Source organism: Osmerus eperlanus, chromosome 1 (assembly GCF_963692335.1).
Source record: "Osmerus eperlanus chromosome 1, fOsmEpe2.1, whole genome shotgun sequence".
Classification (NCBI taxonomy): Eukaryota; Metazoa; Chordata; class Actinopteri; order Osmeriformes; family Osmeridae; genus Osmerus; species Osmerus eperlanus.
This window is the reverse complement of record NC_085018.1, coordinates 24,963,026-24,981,363: the sequence shown is the minus strand read 5'-3', so window position 1 is coordinate 24,981,363 and position 18,338 is coordinate 24,963,026. Positions and strand designations below refer to the sequence as shown.

The 18,338-nt window shown below is 53.5% G+C and overlaps 1 protein-coding gene across 1 annotated transcript in view; it reads right to left on the bottom strand.

Annotated features, from left to right (window-relative positions):
- Positions 1-18,338, bottom strand: part of kif5ab (kinesin family member 5A, b) — a 34,779-nt gene that overhangs the window by 1,085 nt on the left and 15,356 nt on the right. The window contains exons 6-27 of the mRNA XM_062472617.1: positions 17,928-17,983; positions 17,101-17,188; positions 16,551-16,675; positions 15,483-15,587; positions 15,073-15,221; positions 14,816-14,970; positions 13,990-14,258; positions 13,459-13,527; positions 13,151-13,357; positions 12,679-12,825; positions 12,230-12,418; positions 11,728-11,845; positions 9,662-9,720; positions 9,471-9,547; positions 7,393-7,494; positions 7,154-7,214; positions 6,976-7,047; positions 6,495-6,599; positions 1,889-2,105; positions 1,379-1,697; positions 1,124-1,188; positions 591-618 (exon numbers count right to left, since the gene is read on the bottom strand). Of these exons, the coding sequence (XP_062328601.1) occupies positions 591-618; positions 1,124-1,188; positions 1,379-1,697; positions 1,889-2,105; positions 6,495-6,599; positions 6,976-7,047; positions 7,154-7,214; positions 7,393-7,494; positions 9,471-9,547; positions 9,662-9,720; positions 11,728-11,845; positions 12,230-12,418; positions 12,679-12,825; positions 13,151-13,357; positions 13,459-13,527; positions 13,990-14,258; positions 14,816-14,970; positions 15,073-15,221; positions 15,483-15,587; positions 16,551-16,675; positions 17,101-17,188; positions 17,928-17,983 (2,782 nt within the window). The remainder of the gene's footprint in view (positions 1-590; positions 619-1,123; positions 1,189-1,378; positions 1,698-1,888; positions 2,106-6,494; positions 6,600-6,975; positions 7,048-7,153; positions 7,215-7,392; positions 7,495-9,470; positions 9,548-9,661; positions 9,721-11,727; positions 11,846-12,229; positions 12,419-12,678; positions 12,826-13,150; positions 13,358-13,458; positions 13,528-13,989; positions 14,259-14,815; positions 14,971-15,072; positions 15,222-15,482; positions 15,588-16,550; positions 16,676-17,100; positions 17,189-17,927; positions 17,984-18,338) is intronic.

Below are 18,338 nucleotides of genomic sequence, written 5' to 3'. Positions count from 1 at the left end.
ATTGAGAGAGAGGGGGGAGAGGTGGGGGGTGAGGGAGAGGTGGGGGGTGAGGGAGAGAGAGGGGGAGAGGTGGGGGGGTGAGGGGAGAGAGAGGGGGAGAGGTGGGGGGTGAGGGGAGAAAGGGGGAGAGGAGAGGTGGGGGGTGAGGGAGAGAGAGGGGGAGAGGAGAGGTGGGGGGGAGAGGGAGAGAGACGGGGGAGAGGTGGGGGGTGAGGGAGAGGTGGGGGGTGAGGGAGAGAGAGGGGGAGAGGTGGGGGGTGAAGGAGTGGCAGAGACAGAGAGAGAGAGAAAGAAGAGCGGGGGGGGAGAGATGAAGAGGTGAGAGCGAGAGAGGAAGAAAGGAGAGGGGGAAGGGGAAAAGAAGAGGGGAGAGAGAGAGAGCAAGAGAGAGAGAGGAGAAAGTGGTTAGTGTGCACCTCTGACAGAAATGGAACAGTGACAACCATTCAGAGCGCTACGGGGACAAGCTGTTTTACAACTGCACCGTCCAGGCTTGTCACTTCCTGTTTGGTGTGTGGGTGTAGACCGAGAGTGGGGGGGGTCGTGGTGGGGGGTGGGGGGGTGGGGGGTGGGGGGGTGGGAGTGCTTACCTGTTGTCATTGATGTCTATGGTGTTTCCTGTGGAGAGAGAGAGATAGAGGGAGTGAGAGAAAAGGAGAGTGAGGGGGTGAGGGTGAGTGACAGGAGGGTGAGGGGGGTGACAGGAGGGTGAGGGGGGTGGAAGGAGGGTGTGGTAGGGTGAGAGAACAGACAGGTTCAGACAGCAGTGATTTTTAAACCTCTGTATCGGCAGTATTGGTGTCAGTGTAGAGTAGAAGAGGAGGAAGGGGAGGAGAAGGAGAGGAGATGAGGGAGAGGGGGAGGAGAAGGAGAAGAGATGAGGAAGAGGACAGGAGAGGGGGAGGAGGAGGAGGAGAGAAGGAGAGGAGATGAGGAGGAGGACAGGAGAGGGAGAGGGAGAGGACAGGAGAAGAGAGGAGATGAGGAAGAGGAGGAAGAGGACAGGAGAGGAGGAGGAGAGGAGAGGAGGAGGAAAGAAGGAGAGGAGAGGAGTAGGAAGACAGGATAGGGGGAGGACAGGAAAGAAGGAGGAGAGAGGAGGGAAGGGGAGGGACTAGCTCACCGTTGTCCATGTCCAGTTTCTCAGCAGAGCTGATGGTCTCCTCCACAGCCCCCTCTGTGCCCCTGCTGGACACAGCATGTTACTACAGACACTGCAGCACAGCAGGACTACAGACACTGGCATGGACACTTTGTAGAATAATGTAAGTAGTTACATTTTATCCACTGTGAAGTACATAGCGGGATCTGAACCTATGACTTCTGAACCTCTTGATTTGACAAATGTGTAGACTATTTTATCCTCTCTCACACTCACCTGGTTTGGATGTTGGGGTTTGGTTGGGTATGCTTGTTTTGATTCTGGCTGTTTGGGTTGGTGTCACTCTGGCTGGAGTCAGATTCAGTAAGATTACTTTGAGTGGGCTTGTTCTGAGTGTGGCTGTCTGGGTTGGTGTCACCCTGGGTGGGGTCAGCCGGGGTGGGGTTGGGTGCACTGATTGAATCTACTGGGGCGGCGGGCTTGGCGGGGCCCTGGAACAGAGTGTTGCTGAACGTGATTGGTTGATCAGAGTTGCGTAGAAACAGGTGGTTGGAAGGAGAGCAGACTGGATAGTGGCCTGGACGCACTGGCTTAGCTGGGGAAGAGGAGAGGAGGAGAGGGGGGAGAGAGAGAGAGAAAGTAAAAAGTGTCAGCAGAAGATAACCAGTAAAACTGTTTCAGTTAAAGAAGGAAATCTACTACAGCTGACACATTATTATAATCTCTTGTGTGAATGTGTGTGTCTGTGTCCTAGTGTGTGTGTCTCTCTGTGTGTGTGTGTGTTACCTATCAGCGCTGCGTGGGGCCGGCGGAGGGGGTTCCTGGCCCTCATCACCTCCTTGATCCTCTCCACCTCCTGCTGGTACCTCCTGCGCTCCTTCATGGAGGTCTCCTTGGCCTCCTTCAGGGCCTCCTCCAGGGCTCGCACGCGCTGCGCCGTGGAGCGCAGACGCTTCTCCAGCTTGGGGAGCTCACAGCGCAGGTCAGCATTGTCACGCACCAGCTAGGGGGGAGACGGGGGGGAGAGAGATCAGCATTATCCTGTACCAGCTAGGGGGAGACAGGGGGAGAGAGATCAGCATTATCCTGTACCAGCTAGGGGGAGACGGGGGGAGAGAGATCAGCATTATCCTGTACCAGCTAGGGGGAGACAGGGGGAGAGAGATCAGCATTATCCTGTACCAGCTAGGGGGAGACGGGGGGAGAGAGATCAGCATTATCCTGTACCAGCTAGGGGGGAGACGGGGGGGAGAGAGATCAGCATTATCCTGTACCAGCTAGGGGGAGACAGGGGGAGAGAGATCAGCATTATCCTGTACCAGCTAGGGGGAGACAGGGGGGAGAGAGATCAGCATTATCCTGTACCAGCTAGGGGGAGACGGGGGGAGAGAGATCAGCATTATCCTGTACCAGCTAGGGGGAGACAGGGGGAGAGAGATCAGCATTATCCTGTACCAGCTAGGGGGAGACGGGGGGAGAGAGATCAGCATTATCCTGTACCAGATAGGGGGGAGACGGGGGGGAGAGAGATCAGCATTATCCTGTACCAGCTAGGGGGAGACGGGGGGAGAGAGATCAGCATTATCCTGTACCAGATAGGGGGGAGACGGGGGGGAGAGAGATCAGCATTATCCTGTACCAGCTAGGGGGAGACGGGGGGAGAGAGATCAGCATTATCCTGTACCAGCTAGGGGGAGACGGGGGGGAGAGAGATCAGCATTATCCTGTACCAGCTAGGGGGAGACAGGGGGGAGAGAGATCAGCATTATCCTGTACCAGCTAGGGGGAGACGGGGGGGAGAGAGATCAGCATTATCCTGTACCAGCTAGGGGGGAGACGGGGGGGAAGAGAGATCAGCATTATCCTGTACCAGCTAGGGGGGGGACAGGGGGGAGAGAGATCAGCATTATCCTGTACCAGCTAGGGGGAGACGGGGGGGAGAGAGATCAGCATTATCCTGTACCAGCTAGGGGGAGACAGGGGGGAGAGAGATCAGCATTATCCTGTACCAGCTAGGGGGAGACGGGGGGGGAGAGAGATCAGCATTATCCTGTACCAGCTAGGGGGGAGACGGGGGGGGAGAGAGATCAGCATTATCCTGTACCAGCTAGGGGGGGGACAGGGGGGAGAGAGATCAGCATTATCCTGTACCAGCTAGGGGGAGACGGGGGGGAGAGAGATCAGCATTATCCTGTACCAGCTAGGGGGAGACGGGGGGGGAGAGAGATCAGCATTATCCTGTACCAGCTAGGGGGGGGACAGGGGGGAGAGAGATCAGCATTATCCTGTACCAGCTAGGGGGGGGACAGGGGGGAGAGAGATCAGCATTATCCTGTACCAGCTAGGGGGAGACGGGGGGAGAGAGATCAGCATTATCCTGTACCAGCTAGGGGGAGACGGGGGGAGAGAGATCAGCATTATCCTGTACCAGCTAGGGGGAGACGGGGGGAGAGAGATCAGCATTATCCTGTACCAGCTAGGGGGGGGACAGGGGGGAGAGAGATCAGCATTATCCTGTACCAGCTAGGGGGAGACGGGGGGAGAGAGATCAGCATTATCCTGTACCAGCTAGGGGGAGACAGGGGGGAGAGAGATCAGCATTATCCTGTACCAGCTAGGGGGGAGACGGGGGGAGAGAGATCAGCATTATCCTGTACCAGCTAGGGGGAGACAGGGGGGAGAGAGATCAGCATTATCCTGTACCAGCTAGGGGGGGGACAGGGGGGAGAGAGATCAGCATTATCCTGTACCAGCTAGGGGGAGACGGGGGTAGAGAGATCAGCATTATCCTGTACCAGCTAGGGGGAGACGGGGGGGAGAGAGATCAGCATTATCCTGTACCAGCTAGGGGGGAGACGGGGGGGAGAGAGATCAGCATTATCCTGTACCAGCTAGGGGGAGACAGGGGGGAGAGAGATCAGCATTATCCTGTACCAGCTAGGGGGGAGACAGGGGGGAGAGAGATCAGCATTATCCTGTACCAGCTAGGGGGAGACGGGGGGAGAGAGATCAGCATTATCCTGTACCAGCTAGGGGGGGGACAGGGGGGAGAGAGATCAGCATTATCCTGTACCAGCTAGGGGGAGACGGGGGGAGAGAGATCAGCATTATCCTGTACCAGCTAGGGGGAGACAGGGGGGGGAGAGAGATCAGCATTATCCTGTACCAGCTAGGGGGAGACGGGGGGAGAGAGATCAGCATTATCCTGTACCAGCTAGGGGGAGACGGGGGGGGAGAGAGATCAGCATTATCCTGTACCAGCTAGGGGGAGACGGGGGGAGAGAGATCAGCATTATCCTGTACCAGCTAGGGGGAGACGGGGGGGGAGAGAGATCAGCATTATCCTGTACCAGCTAGGGGGAGACGGGGGGAGAGAGATCAGCATTATCCTGTACCAGCTAGGGGGGAGACGGGGGGGAGAGAGATCAGCATTATCCTGTACCAGCTAGGGGGAGACAGGGGGGAGAGAGATCAGCATTATCCTGTACCAGCTAGGGGGAGACAGGGGGGAGAGAGATCAGCATTATCCTGTACCAGCTAGGGGGGAGACGGGGGGGAGAGAAATCAGCATTATCCTGTACCAGCTAGGGGGGAGACGGGGGGAGAGAGATCAGCATTATCCTGTACCAGCTAGGGGGAGACAGGGGGGAGAGAGATCAGCATTATCCTGTACCAGCTAGGGGGAGACAGGGGGGAGAGAGATCAGCATTATCCTGTACCAGCTAGGGGGAGACGGGGGGAGAGAGATCAGCATTATCCTGTACCAGCTAGGGGGGGGACAGGGGGGAGAGAGATCAGCATTATCCTGTACCAGCTAGGGGGGGGGACAGGGGGGAGAGAGATCAGCATTATCCTGTACCAGCTAGGGGGGGGACAGGGGGGAGAGAGATCAGCATTATCCTGTACCAGCTAGGGGGGGGACAGGGGGGAGAGAGATCAGCATTATCCTGTACCAGCTAGGGGGAGACAGGGGGGAGAGAGATCAGCATTATCCTGTACTAGCTAGGGGGGAGACGGGGGGGGAGAGAGATCAGCATTATCCTGTACCAGCTAGGGGGGGGACAGGGGGGAGAGAGATCAGCATTATCCTGTACCAGCTAGGGGGGGGACAGGGGGGAGAGAGATCAGCATTATCCTGTACCAGCTAGGGGGGAGACGGGGGGGGAGAGAGATCAGCATTATCCTGTACCAGCTAGGGGGGGGGACAGGGGGGAGAGAGATCAGCATTATCCTGTACCAGCTAGGGGGGGGGACAGGGGGGAGAGAGATCAGCATTATCCTGTACCAGCTAGGGGGGGGGACAGGGGGGAGAGAGATCAGCATTATCCTGTACCAGCTAGGGGGAGACAGGGGGGAGAGAGATCAGCATTATCCTGTACCAGCTAGGGGGGGGGACAGGGGGGAGAGAGATCAGCATTATCCTGTACCAGCTAGGGGGAGACGGGGGGAGAGAGATCAGCATTATCCTGTACCAGCTAGGGGGGGGACAGGGGGGAGAGAGATCAGCATTATCCTGTACCAGCTAGGGGGAGACAGGGGGGAGAGAGATCAGCATTATCCTGTACCAGCTAGGGGGGAGACAGGGGGGAGAGAGATCAGCATTATCCTGTACCAGCTACGGGGAGGCAGGGGGAGAGAGATCAGCATTATCCTGTACCAGCTACGGGGGGGACAGGGGGGAGAGAGATCAGTGTTGTCACACACCCGCTAGGGGGAGACAGACTTTCTATTCCAGGTTCAATCCAGGCTGGTTCTAGTCTGGTTCTAAGCAGGTCCAGGCTGGTTCTAGTCTGGTTCTAAGCAGGTCCAGGCTGGTTCTAGGCTGGTTCTAAGCAGGTCCAGGCTGGTTCTAGTCTGGTTCTAAGCAGGTCCAGGCTGGTTCTAGGCTGGTTCTAAGCAGGTATCTGGGCTGGTGGTGGTGTACCACTGCAGTGCAGCAACTGGGGAGGCTGCAGATGGTGGTCCACACTGCAGTGGTTAGCTCCACACACACTCTCCTGTCTGTGTGTGTGTGTCTGTGTGTGTGTGTGTGTGTGTGTGTGTGTGTGTGTGTGTGTGTGTGTGCAGCAGGAATAGCTACCTAAAGATACCTCAAGTATGTTTCACTCTAAAGGGACTTTTTACTTTAGTCTGCAGTGGAGACATGATGGATGGTGCTGGCAGACCAAAGATGCTAGACTGCTGTGCACCTCCCCACACACACGCACTCACACCCCCCCCACACACACACTCACATCCCCCCACACACACACACACTCACTCACCCCCCCCCACACACACACACACACTCACTCACCCCCCCCCCCCCACACACACACTCACTCACATCCCCCCCCCCACACACACACACACACACACCCACCCCCACACACACTCACACACAGCCTCTTACCTGTTTGTGAACCTTTGTAAGCTGGTCCAGGTTGTTCTCCAGGAAGGAGATCTTCTGCTTCTGAGTGCTGTAGCCCCCACTGTCATCAGCACCCCCCTCTGAACTCTGGAGAGAGAGGGGGGGACGGGGGGAGGGAGAGGGGTGGGGGGGAGATGGGGTGGGGAAGAAGAGAGAGATAGATAGGGGGGAGAGAGAGAGGGGGGGAGAGAGAGAGAAAGGGGGTAGAGAGAGAGGGGGGAAAGAGGCGGGGGGGGGGAGAGAGGGGGGGGGGGAGAGAGAGAGAAAGGGGGGAGAGAGAGAGAGGGGGGAAAGAGGGGGGGGGGAGAGAGAGGTCAGAAAGAATGAAAAAGGAAAACAGATACGGAGGTAGAGACAGAGAATAGAAAGGACAGAATAGAGTAGCCTACATTGTTGGTGTTTAGTTCATATTAATACTACTGGGTTTAGTTCTGTAGGATTGTATCAGTTATTTCCAACTCACTCTTTTGACCCGAGTCGTGAGGTCTTGAACAAAAAGCTTTCTCAAGTTATGGAGGGTCTGGAGTTCACGGGCCTACAAGAGAGAGAGAGGGGGGGGGGAGGAGGAGGGAGAGAGTGGTTAACAGGCAGCTGTGTCTCTGAGGGGAGTTGAGGTCGATGGAGAAGGGATGAGCCCTCACCACAGTCTCCTCCAGCCCTTTAAGATCCTGCTTCGACTGCTCGTGACGTTCATGGAGAAATCTGATGGAGAGAGAGACAGAGTCAGTGTGTGTACTACAGTTAGGTCAACCTCCAAGGGCCAACCTCCAGTCTAGGACACTTAAACCCAGTAGAACCCAGGAAAAAGACAGTAGAGCCTAGTATACTCCAGTAGAACCCAGTAGAGGCCAGTAGAACTCAGTAGAGGCCAGGTACGCACGTGAGCTCCTCCAGCTGAAGGCTCTTCAGGTGGTCCTGGGTCCTGAGGCGCTCAAACTCAGTCCTCAGGTGATCCAGCTGCAGCGCCACCCGCTGGTTACGACTGCAACAACACAGGAGACAGGCTCTAACACACACAGGAGACAGGCTCTAACACACACAGGAGACAGGCTCTAACACACACAGGAGACAGGCTCTAACACACACAGGAGACAGGCTCTAACACACAGGAGACAGGCTCTGACACACACAGGAGACAGGCTCTAACACACAGGAGACAGGCTCTGACACACACAGGAGACAGGCTCTAACACACACAGGAGACAGGCTCTAACACACAGGAGACAGGCTCTAACACACAGGAGACAGGCTCTAACACACAGGAGACAGGCTCTGACACACACAGGAGACAGGCTCTAACACACACAGGAGACAGGCTCTGACACACAGGAGACAGGCTCTAACACACAGGAGACAGGCTCTGACACACACAGGAGACAGGCTCTGACACACACAGGAGACAGGCTCTAACACACAGGAGACAGGCTCTAACACACACAGGAGACAGGCTCTAACACACAGGAGACAGGCTCTAACACACACAGGAGACAGGCTCTAACACACAGGAGACAGGCTCTGACACACAGGAGACAGGCTCTAACACACAGGAGACAGGCTCTGACACACACAGGAGACAGGCTCTAACACACACAGGAGACAGGCTCTAACACACACAGGAGACAGGCTCTAACACACAGGAGACAGGCTCTGACACACACAGGAGACAGGCTCTAACACACAGGAGACAGGCTCTGACACACACAGGAGACAGGCTCTAACACACACAGGAGACAGGCTCTAACACACAGGAGACAGGCTCTAACACACAGGAGACAGGCTCTAACACACAGGAGACAGGCTCTGACACACACAGGAGACAGGCTCTAACACACACAGGAGACAGGCTCTGACACACAGGAGACAGGCTCTAACACACACAGGAGACAGGCTCTAACACACAGGAGACAGGCTCTAACACACACAGGAGGCTCTAACACACACAGGAGACAGGCTCTAACACACAGGAGACAGGCTCTGACACACACAGGAGACAGGCTCTAACACACAGGAGACAGGCTCTGACACACACAGGAGACAGGCTCTAACACACACAGGAGACAGGCTCTAACACATAGGAGACAGGCTCTAACACACAGGAGACAGGCTCTAACACACAGGAGACAGGCTCTGACACACACAGGAGACAGGCTCTAACACACACAGGAGACAGGCTCTGACACACAGGAGACAGGCTCTAACACACAGGAGACAGGCTCTGACACACACAGGAGACAGGCTCTGACACACACAGGAGACAGGCTCTAACACACAGGAGACAGGCTCTAACACACACAGGAGACAGGCTCTAACACACAGGAGACAGGCTCTAACACACAGGAGACAGGCTCTGACACACACAGGAGACAGGCTCTGACACACACAGGAGACAGGCTCTAACACACACAGGAGACAGGCTCTAACACACAGGAGACAGGCTCTGACACACACAGGAGACAGGCTCTAACACACAGGAGACAGGCTCTGACACACACAGGAGACAGGCTCTAACACACACAGGAGACAGGCTCTAACACACAGGAGACAGGCTCTAACACACAGGAGACAGGCTCTGACACACACAGGAGACAGGCTCTAACACACACAGGAGACAGGCTCTGACACACAGGAGACAGGCTCTAACACACAGGAGACAGGCTCTGACACACACAGGAGACAGGCTCTGACACACACAGGAGACAGGCTCTAACACACAGGAGACAGGCTCTAACACACACAGGAGACAGGCTCTAACACACAGGAGACAGGCTCTAACACACACAGGAGACAGGCTCTGACACACACAGGAGACAGGCTCTGACACACAGGAGACAGGCTCTAACACACACAGGAGCTCTAACACAGCTCTGTGAGAGAGAGGGAGAGAGGGAGGTCGAGGTAGAGAAACACAGAGGGGTACAGAAAGAGAGAGGGGTAGAGGTAGAGAGAGGAGAGACTGACTCAGTCAGGTCATCTATGATCTTCTGCTTCTCATTGATCTCGTCTCGTAGACGACCCAGCTGCTTGTGGTGAAGATCCTACACACACCACACACACACCACACACACAAAACACACCACACCCAGCCAGAGGTAAACCATTATGGTAACTGGTGATACAGTAAAATCTTATTACTATGAATGTGTGGTTACCTTGCCATCTGTAGAGTCCAGAGTGTCTGTCTGTTTCCCGCTGGTTGCCTCGGAAACACCTGGAACCCAACCAGACAGTCAGCACACTTCATGCATGCATGTGCGTGTATGTGTGTGTTATGGAGGTTTTCAAGGGCCAAAATTTAATGCTTAAATAAATGTATAACTAGAGAGGGTACAATTTCTGGGGAAATTGTAGGGTGTGCTTGCTTGCGTCGGTTGCACAGGGGTCCGTTTTTGAATGACATTTTTACAACTAATATATCTGTATATTTTATATAAAAATGCATACTTATTATTTATAAAGATTACATAGATTTAAAAGCATTTTTTGTGCTGCTCGTTTACAACTGAAAATACGAGTGAAGTGTAGAATTAAATATGATGTCTTCTCATTTCCCCTGCAAGAGGCAGCCTCATAGCTGAATCAAAACGAATAAATTTGGCAGACCGGTGTAAAAATGCACCTAATCTCTATGACTTAAACGTCCTTTTTAAGTTTTCCCTTCTCGTGATATTTTCAGGCATTTAGCCTACTCATATTGCATTCATTCATTAATAAAGAACCCCCTTTGAAGATTATTCTACGACGTTACCGGCAGTAGAAGATGGAATCTTGATTCAAACAGTACCATCTGCTAACTGAAAATATGCCCCCAAAAACGTAAATAAGCTTGACATTTATTTAGTGGAAAATCGCTCATTCATAAAAATCTCACTGGTAGCGATCAGTCAGTAACAACGCAAAATGCGATATAGCCCTGTGTGGAGAAGCTGCCCCGGTAAATTCTACTACTACGGTACAGTACTAGACTACTGCTGTGTTCGTCTTGGTAGCGATTGCGTTGGTTGAATTAGATTTAACGTTCCGTTGTACGGTTTAGGCTGAAATTAATTATTTTCATGAACAGATTGACAAAGTTTAGGCTGTGGCAATGAAGTTAAGGTTAGTAGTTAGATTTTTGATTTAAGTAAGGAGAGTGCCGAACATGTTCTGTCGCCGTTTGACTTCCTAAACAGCTGTGTCTCGCATAGGCTACTGCGTTTCAGTGAGCAACACTGGTTTGAAACCACAGGTAATGATAATTTCACCCACAAATCGTTTACTTGTAATGTAATGTCATAATAAATCCTACAACGAAAATGTATTTGTGAGGAATGTTTATTTTAACGATTGAAAACAGATGCATCATAGACCACTGTAGTATGTGTTGCCCGGGCAACAGAGGCTAATGTCATGATGCTAATACTTCAGTGACATAGTAGACTACTGTTTCCGAAAGTAGATGTACTTCCTTAATAAAATCAGCTTATATTGTACATTACACGTCACAATTGTGTGTCATATCACAAAGTAAAATGAGTAAATAGTTATCACCCTGGCCTCTTTGCTTGTGGCGTTTCTGCAGCTGCCTTGCAGTAAAGCAGTTAGCTTAGCCATTTCCCAGAAGTTAACGAGCTGCTAAACTAATGTTCTGCTAGAGGTAGTCACGCGAGTTTTCGTGACGTTAGTGACGTAAGTAGCGTCATTGACTCTGGCTAGCAAGTTAGCCACCGTTAGCTTCACTTTTCGCCACAAAAACTTAATTTCCACTTAAACCATGCAACGGAACGTAAATCCCAATAGAAGCAACTCAATCGCTACCAAGACGAAACTTTTGACACCTAGGTTGTCTATGTAGGCCAAATATTGACTGAGTTTTAGGGGGGCAAAAAGAAATAAAAATAATAATAATATATATGTGAGAGAACAAAGGTTGTGCCCTTGCCGAAGGCAAAGCACACCCAATTATATTGTAAAATGTAGGTGTGTATATGTGTGTATTCTTACCAACTGGGTAAGAATGCATAATGCATCTGTGACCAACAAGTATTGTACCAATGGCAGAACATTATAAAATAATAGGGAAAATATATGAGAAATGTCACTCTGAATTCTAATAAACACTTTGCTTCAACCTTTGCTGAGTTCCAGTGCTGTTTCAAACTTTGAGAATTGGTTGAAGACGTAGAATATTTTTCACTACAGTGTGTGTGAGTGTGTGTGTGAGTGTGTGTGTGTGTACCCTGGGTCTGCAGTCTGAGGAGCTCCTCAGTCACAGCATCGTAGCTGTCCTCCAGCTGTCTCCTCTTCAGATCCACGTTCTGCATGTACTCTGTCAGAGAGCGGATCTTTGCTTCATGCTGCACACACACACACACACAGTGTCCAGTGTTAGTGACCAGTGTCTCGTCTTGTTAGGTTGGTCTGGTCTATACTGGTCTGGTCTGGTGTATACTGGTCTGTGCTGTTCTGGTCTGATGTATACTGGTCTGGGCTGGTGTGGACTGGTCGATACTGGCCTACACTGGTCTGGTGTGGTCTATACTGGTCTACACTGGTCTGGTCTATACTGGTCTACACTGGTCTGGTCTATACTGGTCTACACTGGTCTGGTGTGGTCTGGCCTGTGAGATGAGCAGCTGGCAGAAGGACAGCTCTCCCGGTCTACACTGGTCTGGTCTAAACTGGTCTACAGTGGTCTGGTCTAGTTTATACTGGTCTGGTCTTGTCTATACTGGTCTGACCTGTGAAATGAGCAGCTGGCAGGAGGACAGCTCTCTCCCGGTCTCCTCCATCTTGCGGTGACACTCTTGCTGCAGCTTCTCCAGCTGCCTGCAGCGCCGCACCATCGACTTCACCTCTGACTTCACCCTGGACAGGTAGAGACGAGCGCCGCTGAACTCCTCCTCCACCGCCCCCGACACCTCCACGGGCTGGGGGGGGGGGGGGAGGGAGGGGGGAGACGGAGAGAGGGGGAGAGAGGGGAAGAGAGGGGGGGGGGAAAGGGGGGAGACGGAGAGAGAGGGGAGGGAGAGGGAGGGGGGAGACAGAGAAAGTGAGGGGGGGAGAGCGGAGAGAGGGGGGAGGAGGGGGGAGAAGAGAAAGATGGGAGAGGTGGGGGGAGAAAGAGGTTACCCACAATGCCCCTGTCCACTTGTCTTCCTCACCCCCAGCCCCCTCTCCCCCTCCTCACCAACATGATCTCCTTGTTACCCACGATGCCGCTGAACTCGCTCAGGTCCTTCATCAGGCTGTTCAGCACCTCGGCGATGCGCTTCCTCTGCAGTCCGCTCGCTTCCTGGATACGAGACAGCTCCTTCTCCACGGTAACGAGGTGAGCCTGAGGGGGGGGGGGGATCGTTAGCAGAGAAGCAGCCATGCTGGTTTGTAAATATCCAGAGGTCATCTGTGTGATCGTACGCTGCTGGGACCACTCAACCACTCAAGAGGTCAGATCAAAGCACTGATGGATACCGCAGATGATTAACTTCTGACCCAGTAATCAGGTGAGAGAGAAGATGGAGAAAGCATCATTACTGATCAATGAGGTACAGAGAGAAAGGGAAGGAGGAGAGTAGGGGGTGGGAGAGAGAGAGAAGGGAGAGAGAGGGAGGGAGGTAGAGAGACAGAGTGAGAGAGGGAGAGAGAGAATAGATGTCTCTCACCATCTTCCTGGCCAGTTCCTCGGCCAGCAGCTTGTTCTGCTGACTCTTCTGCTCCGCCTCCTGGCTCTTCTGGTCGTAGCTGACGGCCAGCTCCTCCAGAGCCTGCAGCACCTCCCTCACCTCCGCCCGGGCACACTCACTCTCCTGCTGCAGACCGGCCAGCTCCACCTGCACCTTCTCCCCCGCCCCCTGGGACGACGCCAGCACCTGGGGGAGGGGGGAGGAGGAGGGGAAACAGAAGAGGAAACACATGACATGTGGTCATGTCTGTATGGGTGCGTACAGTGTAGAGTGATGAGATATCTGACCTCTTCCTGGTCCAACATCTGTTCCTTCAGTTTCTCAACCAGCTGGCTCTGATGGTTGATCTCATCATCCTGAACACACACACCCACACAGATACACACACACACACCCACACAGATACACACACACCCACACAGATACACACACACACACAGATACACACACACCCACACAGATACACACACACCCACACAGATACACACACACCCACACAGATACACACACACCCACACAGATACACACACACCCACACAGATACACACACACCCACACAGATACACACACACCCACACAGATACACACACACACACACAAAGGGGGGAGGGGTAAACCAACCAACCAACTTGATTAATTAAACTAACCAACAACTGTGATGTAACCATATATCTTGTTTGTGTATGTATTTGTGTGTGTGTGTGTGTCAGGGGTGTGTATGTGGGTGGGTGTGTGTGTCAGGGTGTGGGTGTGTGTGTGTGTCAGGGTGTGTGTGTGTGTCAGGGTGTGTGTGTGTGTCAGGTGTGTGTGTGTGAGACCTTGTCGTCCAGCTGCTTGTACAGCCTGCGTATCTCCTCCTCGTACTTCTGCCTCTCCTCCTCTGAGATACGCACCACGATGGAGGAGGGGCTACACAGGCTGGGGGCGGGGCTACACGGGCTGGGGGCGGGGCTGGGAATTCTGGGGGCGGGGCTGGGCATTCTGGGGGCGGGGATACAGGGGGTGGGGGCAGGGCTAGAGATGTCAAGGGGCGTGTCCTTGTTGGCTGATGCTCCCAGACTCTGCTGCTCCTCTGGAGACTCCTCCCCTGAAGAGGGATGAGGGAGAGGAGGAGGAGAGAGGGGGAGGGGGGGAAGAGGAGGAAGAGGGGGAAGAGGAGGGGGAGAAGAGGGAGAGAGGGAGGAGATGAGGAGGAGGGAGGGGGGGAAGAGGAGGAAGAGGATATGAGGGTGAGTAGAGGAGGGAGAGGGGGGAGGAGAGGAGGTAAGAGGGAGAGGGGTAGGAGGAGAGGAGATGAGGAGGGAGAGACCAGAATAATATTTATTACTTAATGCAAGGAATGGTAATCATCTTCATTAATCAATATATTCATGGACTTCCAAGGATTCATGAGTTTGTTTATGTATTCATGTCATTTTAATTCCCTGGTTGCATTTGTAAAATCCATATTACTATTGACCCCAATCCTGTTGGGAATGTGTGTGTGTTACTTCTGTGTGTGTTTTACTTGTATTTGTGCGTGTGGCCCCAGGAGACTGTCAGAGTGAGTAATGTCTCCAGTGTGGAGAGGATACCACAGGGCTGCTAGGCTGATAAACCAGGATGTGAGCGTGTTAGGGTGTGTAAAGCTGTGTGTGTGTGTACCTGAGCGGTGTCTGCAGCGTGTCAGCTGGGTCTCCAGGGAGAGCAGTTTCTCTCTCAGAGCCGCGTTCCTCTCCTTCTCCTTCTCATACTTCCCCTTCCACTGCTCAGCTGTCAGCTCCAGGTTCACCGAGGCGCTGTTCCTGATGGTCTTAGCCCTGGGGGGGAGGAGGGGGCGGGGGGGATAGAAGGTGAGTGTGTGCATCTAAGAGTGTGTCAGTGTGAGAGTGGGAGTGTTTGAGTGTGTGTGTGTGTGTTACCGTTGTCCGAACAGCAGCGTGGACTTGGTCTCTGCGTCGTTGTAGGAAGAGGGGGAGCAGCAGATGAACATGGTGGTCCTGCAGTTCCCCCCCAGAGAGTCCTGCAGGATCCTGGTCATCTTACTGTCCCTGTAGGGAACATGGCTCTTCTACAGGGAGGGAGGGAGGGGCAGGGGAGGGAGGGAGGGAAGGGGATAGAGTGGGAGGGAGATATAGAGGGAGGGAGGGAGGCGGAGAGAGAGAGAGAGACCGAGAGAGAGAGAGAGAGGGAAGGAGGGAGGGAGGGTGGGAGGGGAAGGGAGGGGAGGGAGGGACAAAGAGAGGTCAGCCCTTCAGTGGAAGGAGACATGGTGATTTTCTTCATCTTCTTCCACTCGTGACGGCGTGTGTGTGTGTGTGTGTGTGTGTACCGTTGCCTCAGCCAGGGCAGAGATGACGTTCCCCAGTGCTGACAGAGACTTGTTGATGTTCTTGGCTTCATCCAACACTGCTCCCTCCGCTCCTGTCTTACTGACCTGTAACACACACACACACCAAACACACACACACACACACATGTTGTACACACGCACACATCAATACATCACTTTCTAATCTTGGTCCTACCCAGCGTCACCCACTGCTGTGTGTGTGTGTGCGCAGTGGTCACCTTCTCGTAGCCAGCCAGGTCCACCAGGTGTGTGTGTGTGTGTGTGGTCACCTTCTCGTAGCCAGCCAGGTCCACCAGGTGTGTGTGTGTGTGTGTGGTCACCTTCTCACTGCCAGCCAGGTCCACCAGGTGTGTGTGTGTGTGTGGTCACCTTCTCACTGCCAGCCAGGTCCACCAGGTGTGTGTGTGTGTGTGGTCACCTTCTCACTGCCAGCCAGGTCCACCAGGTGTGTGTGTGTGAGTGTGTGTGTGTGTGTGTGTGTGTGTGTGTGAGTGTGTGTGTGTGTGTGTGTGTGTGTGTGTGTGTGTGTGTGTGGTGTGTGTGTGTGTGTGTGTGTGTGTGTGTGTGAGTGTGTGTGTGTGTGTGTGAGTGTGTGTGTGTGTGTGTGTGTGTGTGTGGTCACCTTCTCGTAGCCAGCCAGGTCCACCAGGTGTGTGTGTGTGTGTGGTCACCTTCTCACTGCCAGCCAGGTCCACCAGGTGTGTGTGTGTGTGTGGTCACCTTCTCACTGCCAGCCAGGTCCAACAGGTGTGTGTGTGTGTGTGGTCACCTTCTCACTGCCAGCCAGGGTCCACCAGGTGTGTGTGTGTGTGTGTGTGTGTGTGTGAGTGTGTGTGTGTGTGTGTGTGTGTGTGTGTGTGTGTGTGAGTGTGTGTGTGTGTGTGTGTGTGTGTGTGTGTGTGTGTGGTGTGTGTGTGTGTGTGTGTGTGTGAGTGTGTGTGTGTGTGTGTGTGTGTGTGTGTGTGTGTGTGTGTGTGTGTGGTGTGTGTGTGTGTGTGAGTGTGTGTGTGTGTGTGTGTGTGTGTGTGTGTGTGTGTGTGTGGTCACCTTCTCACTGCCAGCCAGGTCCACCAGGTAAAGTTTCCCACACAGCTTCTGTTCCGTCTCCACATGTTCCTGCTTGATGCTGATCAGGAAGATGCTGTGACTGCGGGAGCTGTGCTCGTTCATGTCTGAGGAGGGGAGGAGAGGGGGGGGGGGAGGAGAGGGGGGGGGAGGAGGGGGGGGGGAGGAGAGGGGGGGGGAGGAGGGGGGGGGAGGAGAGGGGGGGAGGAGGGGGGGGGGAGGAGAGGGGGGGGGGGAGGGGGGGGTGAGGAGGAGGGGGAGGAGAGGGGGGGGGGGGAGGAGGGGGGGGGTGAGGAGGAGGGGGGGGGAGGGGGGGGGTGAGGAGGAGGGGGAGGAGAGGACAGGACAGGAGGAGAGGGGGGGGGGAGAGGGGGGGAGGAGAGGGGGGGGGTGAGGAGGAGGGGGGGGGAGGAGAGGGGGTTGAACTTGTGTCATTTTGGATGTGTTCTGAAGAAGGGTGCGTGTGTGTGTTTACATGTGTGCGTGCGTTCTTTCTTGTGTGTGTATGTATGTGTGAGTGTGTGTGACTCACTGGTAACAGCGACATGACGGTTGGCTTTGCCCTCGTCAATGAGGTCCATCACTTCTTCCGGACTGGACACAAAACGCTCAGTGCAACCCTGGCACACACACACATGCCCACGCACACACACACACACATGCCCACACACACATGCCCACGCACACACACACACACATGCCCACACACACATGCCCACGCACACACACACACACACACATGCCCACACACACATGCCCACACACACACATGCCCACACACACATGCCCACACACACATGCCCACACACACATGCCACGCACACACACACACACACATGCACGCACACATGCACGCACACAAACAAAACAGAAGAGAAAAGTAAACAAGTTAGACAGCGGTCTCGGCTGTTGTTGTGACAGTGACACGCTATGTTCCGTTTCCTTGACAACAGCTGTCATGCGACTCATCTTCAAAACCCTGAGCCAGAATACTGAATAATAGAAGGGGGGGTGGTCTGCTGTCAGGGTTTTGTAACTTGAAAACTATTCGACAGATGTAGTTCTGCTAGTTGGAGGTGGGGGGGGGGGGGGGGTACAATGTGAGCTGAAGTGCCACAGAGCTTGGTGATGGATCTACTGTGTTGTGGATCTAACTGTGTTGTGGATCTAACTGTGTTGTGGATGCAGTCTTTTGCCAGACAACAGGATCTCCAGTGAAACCAGAGAAGAGACTGCTTTGCAGGAGTTATAGAAGAGATATACTGCTCAGTGCTGCTTCCTGTGTCCTGAGACCAAGATAATGAACTGACTACACACACATGCAGGCACACACTCTCAAACACACTCACACACACTCACCTTCACATATGGAACACGATTCCGGTCTTCATGCACCGCAAGGTTGGTCTTCGTCACTAGGAGACAAGATCCGCCATGAGTTCATCACGCATGGACCAATCACCACAATCTAAACCTTATTTCACACACCAACTTAAAAAAAAAAAATTATATTGTTTCAACCTTTTGAAACTTTTATCCCCCCAAAAATGTCAACCTTTCCAAAAAAGTTCATTTTTCCACACGTGAAGTGAGAGGAGAACAGAGAAGCCCAGAGCAGAGTACAGTAGAGACCTCATCAAGTACTCATCAATGATGCAAACCTTTATAGATCTTTTTTCAAAACCTTAAAAAATATATATTGTTTCAACCTTTCAAAACTTTTTTTTCAAAACCTTCTTTAAAAAAAATCTTCAAGTTCAAACCAAGTTT